Source organism: Cheilinus undulatus, linkage group 15 (genome assembly GCF_018320785.1).
Source record: "Cheilinus undulatus linkage group 15, ASM1832078v1, whole genome shotgun sequence".
Lineage (NCBI taxonomy): Eukaryota > Metazoa > Chordata > Actinopteri > Labriformes > Labridae > Cheilinus > Cheilinus undulatus.
In genome coordinates this window covers 17,379,320-17,398,462 of record NC_054879.1, presented here as the reverse complement: position 1 = coordinate 17,398,462, position 19,143 = coordinate 17,379,320, and the positions used below count along the sequence as shown (strand labels likewise).

General features: G+C 37.8%; 1 protein-coding gene across 3 annotated transcripts in view; it reads right to left on the bottom strand.

Annotated features, from left to right (window-relative positions):
- pde9a (phosphodiesterase 9A) overlaps positions 1-19,143 on the bottom strand; it is a 54,646-nt gene that overhangs the window by 35,048 nt on the left and 455 nt on the right. For 2 of the 3 annotated variants that reach the window (XM_041807248.1, XM_041807247.1), the window contains exons 2-3: positions 3,848-3,918; positions 1,264-1,341 (exon numbers count right to left, since the gene is read on the bottom strand). In XM_041807248.1, the coding sequence (XP_041663182.1) occupies positions 1,264-1,341; positions 3,848-3,918 (149 nt within the window). The remainder of the gene's footprint in view (positions 1-1,263; positions 1,342-3,847; positions 3,919-19,143) is intronic. The other variant, XM_041807249.1, reaches the window with a different exon arrangement.

The window sequence follows — 19,143 nt, the reverse complement described above, 5'->3', positions numbered from 1 at the left end:
CAAGGAAGATTACGGACACCTGGCAAATAAAAGGTTTCAGATTTTACCCTGAGATAAGATAACAGACTCTCACACTCATGTTTGAGCTCTTTATGTTCATGCAGGTTAACCAACCCGAAGTCTGCTCTCAACTTTCGCATTTTAAGTTTAACTTTGAGACTTTGTCTTTTTGTTCTGGTCAAAGTGGAAATTTTTGGACAACAGAGAGCTGCTGCTGTCTCTCTGAAGGTCACTGTGAGCTGCAGCTGCTTGTTAATTTCCAATCCAAATAATGACACTGGATGTGCCATCTATGGATACAAGAGCTTTTCTCAAAAAAAGGTGCAAATATAATTAGAAACATTTAGATTATGAGCCTATTTACATATTTTTGGTCATTTCCAAGACTCTGATCTTAAATTCCCAGTATGTAAAGGGGCTTTAAGTCAAAGTTTAGAGATGCACTGATTGTGGAATTTAGGGCTGATACCTATCCCACTTTACAAATTGCAAATGCAGGTACTGATATTTTTCATCACCTCCTTTGGTGTAACACTCCCAGTATGTAGTGTCAGGCAATTAATCAAGCTTATATTTGAACTTTAGTGTCCCATGATCACTAAAAATACATAATCAAGATAAAATGATCACTGTGCTGTGTGTTCCACTTGTTTTGTCATGCATGTTGTTTTTTCAGTCTTTGTGTTGGTCGTCTGACCATTCCACCAGCAGGGACTGTAATAACACTGTATTCAAGTAAATGTACTTTAATATGGAGATGTTCCCCTTTTGCAGCAGTGTATTGATTGATTCTATTCACCTGAATTCAATAATTGAAAGGTGTGGCCAAATACTTCTGTTGATAATGTATTTTGGCCCCAAAAGTACCTTGCCATTACCTCAAAAACACAGCCAGTGTATTTTTATTTATTTACTTATTTATTGCACTTGAGCAGCTCAGTCTGATCTTTTGAGTCTGAAATGAAAAATTCAGAGAGAAAAAGAAGAATAGTTTATTTGCTCTCCTTCAGAGCACTAAAGAGTTATTCTAACCTGTAAATTTAAAGTCTTGTCTGATGAACTCAGCTCTAGTCATAGGACCTCTCTACAGACTGTATTTCATGTCATCTTACTGTGGTAATACAACAGTGAAGGAGACCAGAGGACACCAGGATTTATGGCCAATCAGCAAATGTGTCCTTCAATCAAACAGCCAGAGGCTGGACTGAACGAGTCCTCCGTCAATTTATCAATAGAGACATCAATAGTGATGTTTTCTGATACCTCTCTGTGTTGTGTGGCATGGTGGGGTCGATGGACACCATGGCCCCAGAGGAATCCAGCAGGGACAGATTTGTGTTCCTGCAGGGAGCCAAAAAAAAAAAAAAAACAACAACACTTCAGTTTGTCTGGAGGTTGCAGCTAATGCATGGATGTGATGAGTACGGCATCAAATTGTAGAATTTTTTTTATCATAAATACAGGCATACAGGGATGGACAACATTAAATCATAATGCCTGGCTAATTGACTGCCAGATTTACTCTGCACCACAAGTCCACAGTATTTCAAAGACTAGTCCACATGTTGGCAGATATTTTAGAAATTGGAGGTTTTCCACCTCCTCAATCAATGAATTGCAACCTACATTTATTGAACTTTTCAATCATAACCAAGTATTTCTAAGGAAAAATGGGACAGTTTGGACTTATGATGGAACATAAGGTGTAACAGAATAAAGAGACAGAGATATGCCCTTCAAAATAAAAGCACACCATAGACTTTAGGCCACATATTTTTCTTCCGTTGGCACAAATTTTCAACCCACTGAAAAATGGCTTTGCAACCCACTTTTGATCTCGACCCAACAGTTGAAAATCAAGATTATACACAAATATAAACTCCTTAGTGATCATAGGTGAGCTTGAAATAAGAGGTGGGGATGGAGCTGTACAGACGGCATGACTTGGCCAGTTGACTGGCTGCCCTTGCTCTTTGGAGTGGTTATCAGCTATATGTTCAGTACTTCATAGAACTTTTAGGTGTGTTTGGGCCATACTTGAGGCTGAAGTGTAGATGTGGCGAGTAAGCCCGCCTGAAGGCATCATTAGGCAGGAAGGAGGATAGACACAACCCTGGTAGTACCCTGGATGTCTTTGCATAACATTAGTTTTGAAACTAACTTGTTAGATTACTGTGCTACCAACTGATAGGACTAAAACCTTAGAGTACTACTGTGTTACTAAATATCAAAACCCTTTAACCTCCTGTTCCCCCCTGCGATTGGGTATCCTGCCTCTCGCCCAATGACAGGCTCCAGCCCCCCTGACCCCAAACAGGATAAGCAGTATAGAAAATGGATGGATGGATGCATAACCTCTGGTTCCACTTGTTGGTTGTAAAAATGACATAACAACGGCATGTCTGCTTCTGAATATGTAGACTCAACTGTCATTGTACAGCCTAATTTACGGCCAATAATCTGTAACTCTACAGCCTGATAACACCAACACCCTGACAAATGGAAAAACCTCTACAGGTTCCCCTCAGGGGGGCCGCTGAAAGCCTCAGGGGCACTGTGTAATCTGATGTTGGCAAACTTGCAATTCGGTCTTGAAAAAAGCTGCATCTTTTGATTAATTTAACACTGAATGGTCATAGTCAGTATGTTTTTTTACACTTTATATTGCTTTAAAATGAGTTAAAAACCCACTGAAGCACGTTAAGGGTGACTAATAGCACTGGTTTGTGAAAAGGATCTAAAATCGTGAAAAATGGTGATACAAGGTTTTGGTCTGACACCAGCGATATTGTTTTTTAAATCATGAATAGAAACATAATGTATGACAGCAAATAAGGGCCACTAAAAAGATTATAATAAAGAGCATCTTTTAATTTTGAAACAAAGACAAATGATTTTCGGGGAGAAAAAAAAGATATTACAAAGTCATGTATTTACAAGAACATAAACAAAGAATGTCAACATTTAAAAAGCTGTGAATTTATGAGAAAAAACCATCAAAATTTCTTCAGTTTTGACTTTGGGGACTCAAAAATTTAACTTTTCAAAATGACAGATTTACAACAGTATAACGTCAAAATTTACAAAAATGAAATTGAAACAGTGGTTGTTTTTTTCTGCTTTTCTAGTTTAAAATCTCAAAACTTCAAAGCTTGGTTTACATACAAGTACAACCTTTAAGTAAAAAAAAACTAACAAATTTTTCTCATAAATCAACAACCTTTTAAACTTGAGAATTTCAAGTTTTCTTTTTCTTGTAAATTAACAGATCCTCCTTTTTCTAGAGTGACCCTAATACACATTTGTAATAATGGATAGTTTTAAAATAAATCTTTTGTCAAGAACAAGTAAATGCAGGCCTATTATGTTGGGATTTTGTCGGTGTAAACATTTGTAATTTTCTGGGTGGGCCTTGGGGGCGCTTATTATTTCTTAAATATGAGTGGGGGCCGAAAGAAAAAAAGGTCAGCTGATGACTGCATCTGACAAGAACCTGCAGCTTAATTTTAGTGACTCCTTCCTGTCAATATCACAGAGTTCTCACTTTATTCTGCCTTTAGTTCTTGCCTCTTGAAGCCTTGATAATATTTTTGATTTTTACAGCATCATAAGTGTTAACTGGAGCCATCTTTAACATTAAAACAAACAGAGAAGTATTGACTTTGAATCAGAGTAATGAGACTGTCTACAGTATTGATTTCCGAGCAGCTCCATGATGAGCCTACAGTGATTCTGTTTCATCATTAGTATTCTATAAATGCCAACTACTAAAGGAACATCCACTTCATCTGAGTTAATTATCTCTGAGCTGTTAACAGGCTGCTAAAGCTGTGAGTGAGTGTGTTACCTTGGTACACCCAGTGCTGTACAGAACAGCTCCTTAATGTCACATGGGCTGCAGAATCTGCTGAACACCACCTGAAGGAGAAAAACAATGATAAGAACAGGGTGATAATCAATGATCAGACAGCTGATAAAACATTAAATCCTCATTTGAACCTGGGCGTTATAGCAAAATATAGAAGGGAGGAGGCAGAGACATGCACAGACTGAGGTCGGTCAAATCTGTCAAATGATTTGTTGTTTCCTTTTGTTATTAATTGAATTTTAGATTACGTGTTTAAAATTCAATTATTTTGCATCTCAGAACAAACACATATCGACAATGTGATGTGAGTGTTGTACTGCAACACTGTACTTACATGAAGCCTTAGATGCTGTAAAGGATGCTGTGAGTTAAAACTAGTTTTTAATCCGGGTAAAAATAAACTCACAATGTACTCAAACTCAAAGAGAAAGCCACTGAGCCTGCTTCCTACTATCTCGTTTTAGGTCAATGTGATTGAGCTTGCATCGTTTAATAAATACCTTGCGTTTTTGACTGATGATTGTCTGTTTTTTAAATGTTACACAGAGCAACCTGTAAAGAAGTTACAGTACTTGATTAGAACATTTATTAGATTACAACCCAGTGAAAGGTTTTCATCACAGCTGCCCTAAATTAACAGCGTTGGTGATTACCAAAATCATTTTTCATGTTTCTATAATGGTTAATACATTAGTGTGTAGAAGCTCTTTAACCAAAATATTGTTATCAATGCATTTTCAAATTTACTGTTAAAAAAAAAAAAAAACAGAACCCCCCAGAAACATATAGTAAAGCACATTATTATTTCTTGATAAGGATGTCAAGTTATAGTTATCTACTTGCATTCATTAATTTAGAAAAATTAGTTTTAGTGCTTGAATGTTGTGCTTGATTAATTTGACTTCTCAGAGAAGCCCAGTGAGCTGGCTCAAATTTGGGCATAAAAAGGTGAATTCAGTTTGAAATTCCTCATTCCTGCTAAAAATGGTAAAACTTTGAGAGTTGACATGAGAAAAGAGTCCGCATTAAGGCACTTCATGATGCTGGATGGTCTCTGAGACAAATAAAAGACATAACATTTTCTCACAGTTTGGTCAAATATGCTTTGGAGTCAACTGCAGAGACTGGTACTTACAAAATGCTCCAAGGAAGAGGCCATAAACAAAAATTAACTGAAGCAGATGTCAGACACCTTAAGATTCTAGAGACAGAAGGAAGACCACTGAGATGAATGTTTGTAGATCAAAGTCAGATCAGAGCTACGACACCATTATTGAAGCCTGCAAAACATCCAGAAATGTCTCGGATTCGGAGCACAAGCTGGACTGTTGATGACTAGAAGGTTCTCTGGATGGACAAGTCCAAGTCCGAACTCTTCAGTCAGCATTTATGTGTTCCAGAAAAGCCGGAGAACATCCTGATGCCACATGCATTGCACCCACAGTGAAACATGGTGGAGATGTCATTATAGTGTGGGGTTCCATTTGTGGGTAAGTTAGTGCATCATGGAGCCCCTTCTGGACTGAATCTGATTGGTTGTGGGTTCATATACCAACAAGATAAATTCAAAGCTGTGCAGAGACTATTTGACCAAGATAAATGAATCTGAAGTACTGGAACTGATGGACTGGCAAAGTCAAAGTCCAGATTTGATTCCTATTGAACAAATTTGAGGTTGCAGATTCAAAAATTGATCACACAAAAGTTTCATCTAAAGCAGGTCTGTAGGAACAGCTAGAAATTATTTAAAACTCAATTAAAAACAAGACTGTGGAAAAGAACATAAAAACAATGCCAGCAAGGCTAGGTCATATGAAATATTATGTTTTTGGTTATTAGGTGTGAAAAAAGACTAGTTGTTTCAGTTTATTTGCCAAAAAATAGAAATAACATTTTTAGTTTTAAACAGGTTTTAGAAATTGCTATTAAAAATGTAATATTTTCAGATTTTCAGGTTTTCAGATAATATGTTTCCTGGTGGTCTAATAAATTTGTTAAGCACTTTAAATGTGCAACTGGGCTGTTAAATCATAAAGAAGTCTTATATTGAAGACTTGTTGTAGCCTCTGACTGATTACATTGGTCTTATATGCATGCAAAATCATTGGCATATCCTTATTTGTAAGGCTATACTCAATCTACTTCCCTCATATTTGTGTGGTCGTGTGAAAGTTTCTTCACTCTATGACTCAGTAATGAACCTTACTTTTGTTCTCTGATCCCAAAGTGTTTAAAGTAACGGGTCAAAGGAGGTTGCGGCATATGTTGTCACTTATTATTACATATTTGTATTTTATTGACATGACTTTGTAGAAATTTGTTTTCATTTGGTATTAAAGGGGTGTCGTTTGTTTTGTTGTCAAAAAAGCCAAATTATATTAACCGCAATTAATTTGTAAAATCAATAAAAGGGTAAAACATGCAAGAGGATAAATACTTATAAATTCAAATACTTTAATTGGATATCATTTACCACCCATAAAAATGTTTTTTACAGTGCATGAGCCATGAACAATTTGAATAAATCTGCAAACGTAAAATGATACCAGGCTGTCTACTTCCAAGCTTAACTCAACCTCTTTGTGCACAGGAGACTCTTGGTGTTTTTTACAATAATAAAATCAGTAACAGCTAGAATGAGTTTGGAAATACTGGCACATTGGATATCTGCAAAAATTCAATATCATGCGTCTGTGGTCTGTATCATGCATCTGCTGCCTGTCTCCGCCAGGTTACTTGTAAATTAGATTCTTGATCATAGTGAGGTTTTCATGGTTCAATAAATTGAAAAAATATAATATTATGAGGCTAGATGGGATAGTTCAGAGTAAAGTGTGGGTTAGAACAAGCCTGCTGCTTGCATTTATACATGTAGCTCAACCAGGTAAATTCAGGAATCACAATTTTTATGTGAATACAAAGAGTCCTAAATTAAATCTGTTTGAAACCACAGAGTCCTCCATCTTTTTTCCTTCTTATGAATTTGTTTACATCATGTATTTGTGCATCCTCTCAAACCCCAGCAGACCTCTTAGCTCAGGATATATCAGCTCTCCTTCCTCCTCTGACTGCCATCGCAGTGTGTGAAAGTGGAGCAATCAACCACTGGGGATGAACTCTCCAGTCTGAACGTGAGGGCTTCCCACGCTCAGGGCTCTTCCTCTGATTAAAGCCTGAGCACGCTGTAGCTCAGTGACAGTAAATATTTTTCATCTCTCCTCCTCCTGCTCCCTAAACAAGGTCGTGCACCATCACTGAACACGGTGAATGATTCGTGTCACGCCACGACATATAGAGCGAGGGATGACCCACATAGATAACGTTTGCATGTGATGGCATCGAGTGGGAGTGAGAGGTGACCGGGGGAGGACGGGACCTGGGGGAGGGTTTAACGAGTGCTGTCAGGAGGGCGGATGAAGACATGATTGTGGAGGAGGAGACAGGTCAAAGAGGTCAAAGAGCTCTTCAGAGGTCTGGCGGTGGCAGCCTGTCACAGGTGGAGGAGACAGGGACTGGTGAAGGTCACTTCACAAACATCACACACACAGCTGACTTTTAGTTCTCCTCTCAAACACAACACCAAACCAAGCTGGGTTTGATATATTTTAGTGTTTTTATGCTGCATAATTATCCATGATTCAGAGCTGGACTGTTACGCCCTCCTACATGATTTTTACTGTCGTGAAAGCCGCCGTTCTGCTCTTTACAAAGCATGCTGGGCATAAATGCACTCTTGGTATCGCTAAAACCACCAGGAATGCATTAGAGTGATAGTTGGAGGTATTTAGGGTCTAAATAACTGGAAATGTTTTTGTTTCAGTGGATCACTTCAGCTTTCAGGCCTCTAAAATTCAAATCTAAGTGGGTACATTTGTCAAATTTACAGTCAAAAAACATTTTAAATGGATTTTTTACCACTCCAGCAGTCCAGAGGACTGCTGGAGCTGGCTTGTCTTTCTCAGGACTGCTGTCTCAATGCGTTTGTTGTGTCTTTTGCACCGCCTTACCCAGAATTAAAAGAACATGAAGGGACAATTTTGAGTGCTGACCCTTCAGTTTTCTAAATTTCTGACCTTTTAAACTCTGAAATTCTGAGTTTGCGTTCTTGTAAATATATGACTTTATAATCTAAAAAAGTTTACAGTTTTCCCCAAAAAGTGTGACTTTTTGCTCATAAATGAGTAGATTCTCTCTTTTTTTCATCTTTAGGTTGGACCCAATACGCCATACATTTTGTGTCTAGTCATGATTTTTAAGAAATATATACATCTTATTTTGATGACATCAATGCAAAAAGGGTCCTGAGATATTTGGTGCCACCCATAGGGGCCCCTGGACCCCAGGTTGGCAACCACTGGGCTATAGGATAGGAGTTCTGTATTAGAGGGGTTGGCTTGGGTGATTGGACAAAAAGGGCAGAGAATAATCATGGTCACTCACAAGACAGCACAAAACATGAATGACGTACAGCAACAAGACAGCAGCTTTTTGGTAAAGTCCATGCTTTGTTATACAGCAGTCTCTGACACAACATTTGGAGTCTCCAAAGCAGTGATAAACATGTCAGCAGACACAAGATATCACCCTGGACTGGTTGCCAGTCAATCATGGGGCTGACTTACACTGACAACCACTCACACCTACGGACAATTTAGAGTCACCGGTTCTCCTAACAAGCATGTTTTTGGTGGTGGGAGGAAGCCAGAGTACCCAGAGAGAACCTGCACGTGCACGAGGCAAACGTGCAAACTCTGCACTGAAAGGCCCTGACCGGGTAACAAACCAAGAACCCGCTTGCAGTGAGGCAACAGCGCTAACCCCTCTGTCGCCATGTTGTTAAAACTACAAATATTCAGACTCTCTTTGACTTTAAAGACTGCTGCAATTATTTATAGCAATGTAAGATCTTAACTGATAAAAATAAGTAGAATAAGAACAATCATTTTCAGTAAATAGATATTTTGCCTCAAAAATTCTACTTACTGTTGCTTTAATAGTACAGCAATCAAACGCATGCATAAAATCAAATGAAGAGCTAGGAAACTGGAAACTGTGGTACATGTTCACATGCTTAACAAATCAAAAAAGGCCATTTTTAGTAAGAGGAATGTTAATCCATTTCAGAGACAAATAATGACTGAATAAATATTGGCATAAGAGTACATGTATATTCATTTAAATGCAGATGATTTGTGCTTCAGTTGAGCTCATTGGTCCTCATCTAATCTGCTTTACTTTCCTCCTGACTGCGTGCTGTAAACTCAGATTAAAACAGTGATGAGAAATGTTTCCTAAAGCAAACGGATAAATGTTTAATATAAAATTAAGAAGAAACAAAGAGGGGAGTGAAGGGGGGACAACACAATGTAAATGGGTGTAGAGTCCAGCAGAGATGTAATAATGGCTTCATAAAGCTTTTTTTGTTCTTTTTGTCCATTGCTGATTCTGTTTCTGCTCTAAATAATAAATCTGATCAGATAAATACCCCTCACTTTTTTAAAAACCTGTTTTTTATTTCTATCTACCTCTGAACAACATTAAAGCTCGACAAAACCATGCTCTTGTTTCTAGAAGCTGCAGCTGATTTCAATAACAAACCCTGTTTTTATCATAATCACTCCCCTGCCGCTGCTGCATACGTCTCTGAGAACGATGATCCTGCACTTTAAACCAGCCTCGTCTACTGTTATGCTAATGGAGAAGAAACCTGGACATGCTAGCCAGAATCTGATTATTCTTGGACAACAAAGGAGAGAAACACAGGGAGAATACTGGGAAAAGACATGAGTTGTAACGACAGTGTGGTGTTGAAAAGAGGAGCTAAATATGCAGCAGATAATCAGAGAGCTAACAGAGGAGGGAAACACATCTGAGCAGTGTCTGATCATACAGCTGGGTGATATGGACCATTAAACATGATCTCTTTATGTTTTAGTTCAACAGCTAAACAGGACACATAGATCAGTGTCACTGGACTACAATTATGATGATTTACATATTTATCTCAAATCTAACCTAAAATACATCACACCTTTACCAGAGGAGCTGAAGAATCTTTATAAACTCTATAAACAGGTATCATAAACTTTTACTATTTAGATCTCATGAATATTGAATGATATGAATATTCAAAAATTTCAGACATACTTCAACACACTGTCTACATCAGTGATCATCAACTGTAACCCTGGGCCACATCAAGCACAGTAAAAACTTTTTGGCGTATTTGGCCCAAAACTTGAGGCTGCAGTACGGCGCAGATGTGCAGAGTAAGCTGCCTGAGTACCTCAGGTGAGAAGGAGGATTGACACAACCCTGGTCATGCTCTGGATGTCTTTGCAAATTACCAGAGACATGGGAAAATTCTGAGTTTGTTTTTGTCTGACATATAACTTTGAAATCTCAGAAATTAACCCCCTTCCCCCAAAAAAAGAAATTTACATTTTTTTTTTTTGTTATAAAAAAAGATATTTTTAAATTTGTTTCATCTTTGAGGGTGTCTCTATTACACCAGTGTACAACATGTTCATAATCATGATTTTAAAAAACTCCATGCAAACCTTATTTTCACAACATCAGAGCAGACAGCTCAGTAAAACGGGTTAAATGCAGCAAAAACGGGCAAAAATTGACAAAAAGTTGCAAGAAAACCTTAAGTAAGCAAAAGTTGCAAAAAGATGTTGCAATAAGGGCAAAAAGAGGCAAAACGTGGTTAAAAGTTGACAGAAAATGTTGAAAAAAAAGCACAATTGAGATAAAAGTGGGAAAAGTTACACAAAAAGTAGGGAGAAATGGACGAAAAGTGGCAGAAATAGCAAAAGTTAGCAAAAGTGGGCAAAGAGCAGCAAAAATAGACAAAAAATCTCAAACATGGTTAAAAAAATGGTAAATGCAGCTAAAGTAGGAAAAAATGGGTACAAAGATCTTGCAGAAATGGGCAAAAGTGGCTAAAATGGGGGGGAAACAGGCAGAGGGTTTGCAAATATGGGCAGTAGTTAAAAAAAGTGGCAGAAATGGGTGAAAAAGGGCAAAAATTTGATAAAAGTAGCATAAAGGGGCAAAAAGTGGCAAGAAAAAGTGTCAAAAATTGGTTAAAAGTGGCAAAAAGATGTGGCAATAATGAATGGAGAAGTGGTGAACCCAATAATAACTGACCCACTTTTTAGATCCAAAATGACATAACTGTTAAGCATGATGTTAGCACCAATGCTACTGATCCAACACACACACACTGATATCATCAATAAATCACAACTGGTTAGGGGCCCATTCACCGGGGCTTTTCAGGGGCCCAGCCAATTCTATGAGTGAGCCTGGATGGATGTTCACTTATACATGTTATTCCACAAACATCAGCTCTTATTGGCTAAATGTGTCTCCACTGCAAAAAGTTGCAATTTACTCCTTATCCACACACACTAAGCTAAAAAACGTTGCAAGTTTTTTCTTATTTGCAGCATTTCCGGTCATATTTATGCACATAAAAACTGCAGACCCCACTATTTTCCCTCATGTTTGACCATGAAAACACATCAGAGTTTGTGATTCAGCTATGTGCAAGGTGTAAGCACTGATTTGGTTGGACGTGGCCAATTGACATTGACTATTGATATCTGTTCCTGCCGCATCATTGATTTGGTTGATTTTTTACTAATCATTCAAATGTTGCATTTAATGTAACAATTAAACCTCAAACCTGATCTGATCATCATTTCTGCTACAAAGCTCATACTTCATCTCCAGCATGGCAGCAGGCGACCTTCAAACACACAGCTCAATATTAACAACAATCGATATAGGAAGATTGCTGCAGGACAGGGCTGCACACAAAGAAGAAGACAACAACATTCACACCATTCAAAAATACATTTTCTGCATCAAATCCTTTCATACAAACAAAACAAACCATCTCGTCCTTGGTTGATATTGCAAACGCTCTGAGCTGCATGAGTCATAACAAAAGAAAAATCCTCCCATACTGAAGCACAATGAGGAAATAACATGCTTTTAGAGCGGCTGACACCACACATGCTCTGTGTGAACTCCATAAAGAAGACACAGCGCCATAAATGCAAAGTGTCACAGAGGTATAAACCTGGTTATATGGCCGCTTTATGAGCTGCTGTCACTCTTCCACTGGCTCGTCAAAGTAAACAGAGCTGTGGAACAACGGTGGAGTGAGGAGACGGACTTCAGCAGAGCACAGCTTCTCTATTAGCCATAATGGGACCAATCATCTTCAATGTGCAACGCTGCTAGCCAGAAGGAAGAGTCACAGCGTGTTTCTAATGAGTGGGTTCTACTCTTCCTCATTAACACTGAGGAAGTAGAGATGTTCTCTTAAATGCCTTGAATATAGCAGCTTCAGTTCACAATGGATCAGGTTCTTTATGAGGGGTTGTGGTTCTTCTTTTCCTTTAAATAAGCAGAGAAACTAAGACACCCTGCAGCAGATAAACAGATTAAATGAAGAATGATCTAACACCCCAAAGAAGAGCTGCAATGATAAATCAATAAAATGTTGAGGATTTAATTCATCACTAACTTCATTTTGTTAATCCTTTAATCTGCCTTCATGCTGAAGACAAAATGACCTGACTCTATCTCTTTATCCTGATTTCAGTCCTCTTTTTTATGATATTTAATTTAAAAAAAATGTCTTTAGGTTATAAATATTTTGAGATTTTGTGAAGCAGAGGCAGCAATGTTGCATTCAAAGAGGTTTAGCACAAGACTGTTTAGCCGATGTTGGATGTTTTCAAAATTTTATATAAACCTAGTCCTGAATCGGGTTATGAAAATAAATGAATAAATAAAAACACTGCCATCCTTTGCACCAGCTTTTGGTAGCTCTCATGGTTATTTTTCACTATTTCTTAACCTTTTGTTCGTTGCTGTCCTAATTTGAAGAAAAGCTAGGAAACTACAATGCATCTTCTTCCAGTTTTAGTTTGAAATGTGTGGCTTTTTATCCTCCTTTTACTCTTGATTTATTTATGTTCACACTCATTTTGCATCAGTTATTCTCGATGGTCTGCAGAAACAAACAACAGGAGGTAATAGAAAGGTCTTGAGACGCTGATGCTGGTGTCTTTGGCAAACATGGGATGCATGATGTTGGATTTTTTTATCCAATATGCCGAAATGTCCAAACTCAGAGTCGATATTTACAGCTGGTATATCAGTACATATCACTGATCTGCTGATATTGATATAATGCTGATAATATCATGCATCCCTACCTTTGACTTCATTGCAACAACATCCAAGTAATGGGTCTTGATTTTGTGTATCAGGGAGAAAGCTACTTGTTGCAAACATTAGAGATTACATTGGCAATTTCTTGAAAAGATTTGGGTCTTGAGCCCATGAAAAATGCACTTGCTCTGTTGATGATGCAGCTTATGCTGCACTGAACATTCACAGTGCATCACACAACAGTGAACTATGCAGTTTAAATGGTCCAAGTGGACAACAATAAACAGCAGGGTGCTAATTGAACACCAAATCCCATTGGTGGTATTTTTATGATTATTCATCCCTTGAAACAGTTATCTGCTTTAAAGTTCAGCTAACAACCCCAGGGTTTTCCACCACTGCAAGATGTCAGCTTAACAGCAGAGTGTGCAACTTGCTTTTCCAGTGACCTCCACACCAGATAGTGCCTATAAACGTACTCACCCCCTTGAATGTTTTACCTTTTATTGATTTTATGTATCAATCTTGTTCAGTATAATTTGGCTTTTTTTTGACAAAAAAAGTAGAAAAAAATAAAGAAGGTAAAATAAAAGACTGCATAAATATGCACCCGCTTCAAGTCAGTATTTAGTAGATCCACCTTTGGCTGCAATCACAGCACTGAGTCTGTGTGGATAGGGCTCTGGGATCTGAAATTTCACTACATTCTCCTTTACAAAACTGCTCTAAATAAATCTCCGTGCATTCATTTTACCCTCTGCTTTTACAAGCCTTCAAGAGCTGGCTGCTGAGAAGCATCCCCACAGCATAATGCTGCCACCATTATGCTTCACGGTGGGGAAGGTATGTTTATGGTGATGTGCAGTGTCTGTCGTCTTGTCTGGTGGTCAAAAAGCTCTATTTTGGTCTTATCAGACCAAAGAACTTTCTTCCACCTGACCGGGGAGTCACCCATATGCCTTTGGTGAACTCTGGCCCAGATTTAATCTGAGTTTTCTTCAACTCATTTTCTTTGTGCCACTCTCCCATAAAGCTTTGACTGGTGAACAACCCGCGCATCAGTTGTTGTCGGCAGAGTCCCTCACATCTCAGGTGCTGATGCTTGTAACTCCTTCAGAGTAGTCATAGGTGTCTTCATGGCCTCTTTCACTAGTCTCGTTCTTGTGCGGTCACTCAGTTTGTGAGGACGGCCTGATCTAGGCAGATTTACACGTCCCATAATCCTGTCATTTCTTGATGATGTATTTAACTCTAAGGGATGTTCAGTGCCTTGGAAATGTTTTTGTATCCATCCCCTGACTTGTACTTTTTAAAAACCTTTTCTCTGAGTTGCCTGGAGTGTTCTTTTGTCTTCATGGTGTAACGGTAGCCAGGAATACTGATTAACCAGTGACTAGACCTTCAAAAAACAGGTGTCTTTATACTACAATCACTTGAGACACATTCACTGCACTCAGGTGATCCCCATTTAAATAATTGTGAGACTACTAGCACCAAATGGCTAGACCTCTGTTGAAATATGCCAAACAGTTTAAATTGGGTGAATTTAAGAGTTTTTTTTTTTTATATGTCAAAATGACAAATTATATTGAACATGATTGATTTATAAAATTAATAAAAGGGTTAAATATCCAAGGGGGTGAATATTTTTATAGGCACTGTAGCACAAGACTGCAGGTATACTCAAACACGCCCCCTTTATTATTTTATTCAGACCTGCAAAGTTTTTACTTTAAGCTACAACAAGTTTACTGTTTGACACTGGAGAAGAAAAATGTGTGGGGTTTTTTTTTTTGGTTATTTCAAAAACTTTCTCAGGATTGATGATGGCAGAAATCCAATACTGTGCAACTACACTTCCAAAACGGGTCATTAAAAATAAATACATTAAAAAAAATAAAAACATTTTTATTGTTTGCAATGGCTTTTGGAAACCCTGATAATTATTTCTCACCTTTATAACCTTTTAGACCAAATAACCTCTGCAGATATTCTTGTTCAGACTATCCTTGATAAGAACTGGGACCAATAATGCATCTTCTTTCCTTTTTTCAGTTTGAAATTTGTGCCTATTTATCCTCCTTTAACCCTTGATTTATTTGTGCTCACACAACTGTTGGTTCATTAGTTATTCCTGATGGTGCATGAACAAAAAACAGGAAGTAACAGAAAGGTCATGAGATGATGGAGTAATTTGCATGTATTTGTTTTCATTGCAGATATCACCACTATTTGCAAAATGTATAATAAGACCATCCCAACAACAAAGAAAGACTCCTCTGTTTGAAGACATGACTTGTTAAACTAACTACATGGCAGCTCCATCTTGACATTCTGTTTTGTGTTTTCTTTATATTTGCACGTGCACGATGGTATTTAATACCAAACTGTGAAGTGTATTTGGAGGTCAGAGCCTGAGTTACTCTTCAACCTGAAGATCTGCAGACTTCAGAGAGAGCAGCCGAGCAGAAACAACCCAGATTAACTTCCAAACAGACTCCTGAGATTAATCTGCATGTAGAGACTGTTTTCTAACAGAAATAGAGTTTTAAGCTACAGAAAAATGTGATTTTTAAAGAAAAACCCCTGGGCAAAGATCAGTGAGTGGCATTTCCTAAAAGCAATCACAGAGAGTGAACAAAATATTTAGTCATCTCTTTTCAGGTAACAAAACCAGAGAACTACAGGACATACCCAAATGGTGGCTCTAAATACCCAAATGGCCAATTTTGATTTTTGTATGCCATTTTACCACACAGTTATGCAGCAGTTCATCGATTCAGTAAGTCTAATGATCTACCATACTGTCATTAGTTTGATATAAAGACGCTCGGAGGCTTTTTGAAGGGCTTGGACCTTGCAGTTGGAGCCAGAGGTCCTCCACTTGGAGTTTTTGGGTAATTAAACTCAATTTTGATGCTATTTTATTTACTCTTGGTCCTTTATTTGCATTTAAAATAGACATCTTGATCACTGAAAGTCATTTTAGATATAAACCTAATAAGAGGGCAAACCTATAATGGTTATATCTTGATCATTTTCGGGGACAATGTATACAGAGTAGTAGCTACTGTATAGACACTGTAGAGTAGCTGCACTGATGGAGACTGGGCTTCTTGCAATAATGTACCTATAAGGTTTCACACATGCATCATTGATCCAGATATTTTTTGCGGGAGCTATAGGGATGCTCATTATTTTCACTGTAATTAAGTATTTTTTTTTTATGCTGCCAGCACCCATGATGCACAAACACATCTAAAGCTGCACAATCCGAAAGCAAGTGTCTATTAAACCAGTGGTTCTCAAATAGTGGGTCTGGACTGAGACCTGGACTTGACTGTCATAAAGCCCTTTTCAGTGGGTCATAAATGTGCCTAAGATTGAACTTTTTTCCCAAAATGTCTGTTACACTCTTTAAAAGGAAAATTATTTTTTTTGGTACTGTGTGGGATCCAAACTAGGAAATTTAGCATCAAATAAACTTGACTGGGTTGAAATTTCGGTCAGGATTCCTCATTAAGGAGTAGACAGTGGATCCTGATTCTCCGGCTACAGAAATACAACCAAAATACCTAAAACTAGACTAAAATGTGAGTGCTGGACTCCACACTTGTTCTTACCAAAATATCAATGTAAAAACTATCCATTATTACGAAAGCGTATAAGGGCCACATTAAAATGAAAAAAGAGAGAGAGAAAAGAAAGAGGATCTGTTAATTTTCAAGAAAAAAACACTTCAAGTTACTAAGATTATGATGTTAAAAAAAATCCAAAATCAAACCACTGTTTTCACTTCGGTATTTTGTAATTCTTTAAATTTCCATTGCTGTAAATTTAAGTCTTTAATGACAAAATTTGAGAATTTTTTTAACCCAGGAATTTTGAGGGTTTTTTTCTTGTATTTTACAGCTTTCAAAACTGTGAAATTCAGAGGGTTTTTTTCCTCCAAATATCTGACTTTAAACTCAAAATTAACAGCTTCTCTTTATGTTTTAAACATATTTCGGGTCAGCTTTAACACGCTGTTGTGCATTATGTTTCTATTCTAATCAGGATTTTTAAAACTAATTGTACTCCTTATTTTGACAACTTCAGAGCAGACAGGGAGATCTTTGGCATCCATCTTTCGGTGCCTTGACCCCAGGTTGGGAACCACTGAGTTAAAGCACTGATAGGGCATTAATATACACTATGAGTTTTTTACATTTACATTCATTTTACAATATGACTGATTAACAATGGAAAGGCAACTTTGCACATCTATTTCTCAGGACAGGTGCGTCAGAGGGCAGGGTATCCAGCGAACATTTCAAAGACAAACACCTGCACACTGTCCAACTTGCAAAGAAAAGGAGTATTTATGGTCCAGTACGGAAACGTTGCAAATAAAAACTCCTTTTCTTTGCAAGTTGGACAACATGACTGATTAAATTAATTAAAAGAAAATAAATAATTTGACTAAAGTAAAGATTAAAATGTCAGGACTTTCAATTGACTTAAAGTGGACCAAAAGTTTTGGTGTTTTCCAACAACTGAAATTAGACTCAACTGTTGATGTGAGTAAAACTGAAAGCCATTTTAATCTGAAGACTAAAAGCCATTGCACACCAGACACATTTATTTTGTGCAAATTATTTGCATGCTTTTGTTTCTAGAGTGTAGTAGGACAATGCAAGCTAACCAGCAACTTAATTTCACTGTGCAATTTGTGGCTAATAGTTTTTAAACTATGGTTGATTTTTCTAAAGTTTGGCTGCTGACAAGCAGCCAAGCAGACATCTGACCAATCAAAATGCTCCTTGTTGTATGTTGAGGCAGAGGGGCAAAATGTCCTCTCCATGACACTGCATGATGTTTTCTCCCTTTCACATAAATATTTGAGTCTTTAATCTGATACTAAGTAGTCTGGTAAAAGATGGAGACAGGCAGCAGACAGCCCAACACATGTCCATGTGAACCTGAATGCTCTACACACACAGCTGGAGCTGTTTCCAACCAAACAGGTCTTTACTCCAATAATACATTTACTAATACCCTCCTCTGACCTCGGACATACGGCTAATCCCTGCTGCTGGTCAATCAGCTCCCTCAAATCACTCCCCTGTCCATTTCTGGAACACAAACATGTCAGCTGTACCTTGCAGCAAACCTCAAGGGTGCACTTATAATATTATTAGCAATATTATTTAGTTTATGGAACGAATAAAAAGTCAGTTCTTCCTCCCAGCCTACTTTTGGTTGAAAAGACGGTGCAGAGCAGTGGATGACACAGTTGAAATAAAACGTCACTGACCTCCGCTACAGGCATAACAGTGCCATTGTGCACAAACCTGAGAAGAAAGGCAAAAACCTTACTTTATCTCCCACTCTACTGTATCTCAGTTTACCAGAACATGGTGTGAAACACATTGCTGACTTTTGCAGGGTGACTGTTTTTAAAATGTGCATGATCTAATCAGAAAGTTCTGTTGCTCCTAGCGTGTATAGAAAAACGGGTTAAAATTGCCTTTGGATTATTCCATTTCTGTGTTGTTTTTGTTGTGTTGTCCTTGGTGTGCTAAAGCCTTAAAATTCAATTTAAAATAGCTGCCACTGGTGCTTTGGTTATCCAAGGAATAGCTCCGGCACCTCCAAAGCCCCTCCCTGGTTGCACCTATGGTGCGTGCATGTGTAAGTGGGAACCCAGGGGTCCTTGCTACCTCCTTACGCCACTGAAAAATGTCAACAAATATATTTCAGTAATAAAACAGGGAGTAAGGAGCCTTTAGAGCAGACTTCCCAGAAATGTGCCATGCCAGGGACCTACATGTGGCAAATTTTCATACATTGTGATGGCAAATGCCAATAATTTAACACATAATTTCCTCAATATTTCCTTATTTTGATGAGAAGTGATCATAATCATCTGATGTTATTACATTTGATGCAAAGCACCAACATGCAACTTGTTATTCAAATGCTTTTAAATGCACTTTTGAGGTTTAACACTACCCAAGATCCAAGTATTATAAATTTCTTATATTTATGTGGTGTTTTAGTGGGGTTAAATACAGAAAGATGGAGTTAAATGCCTA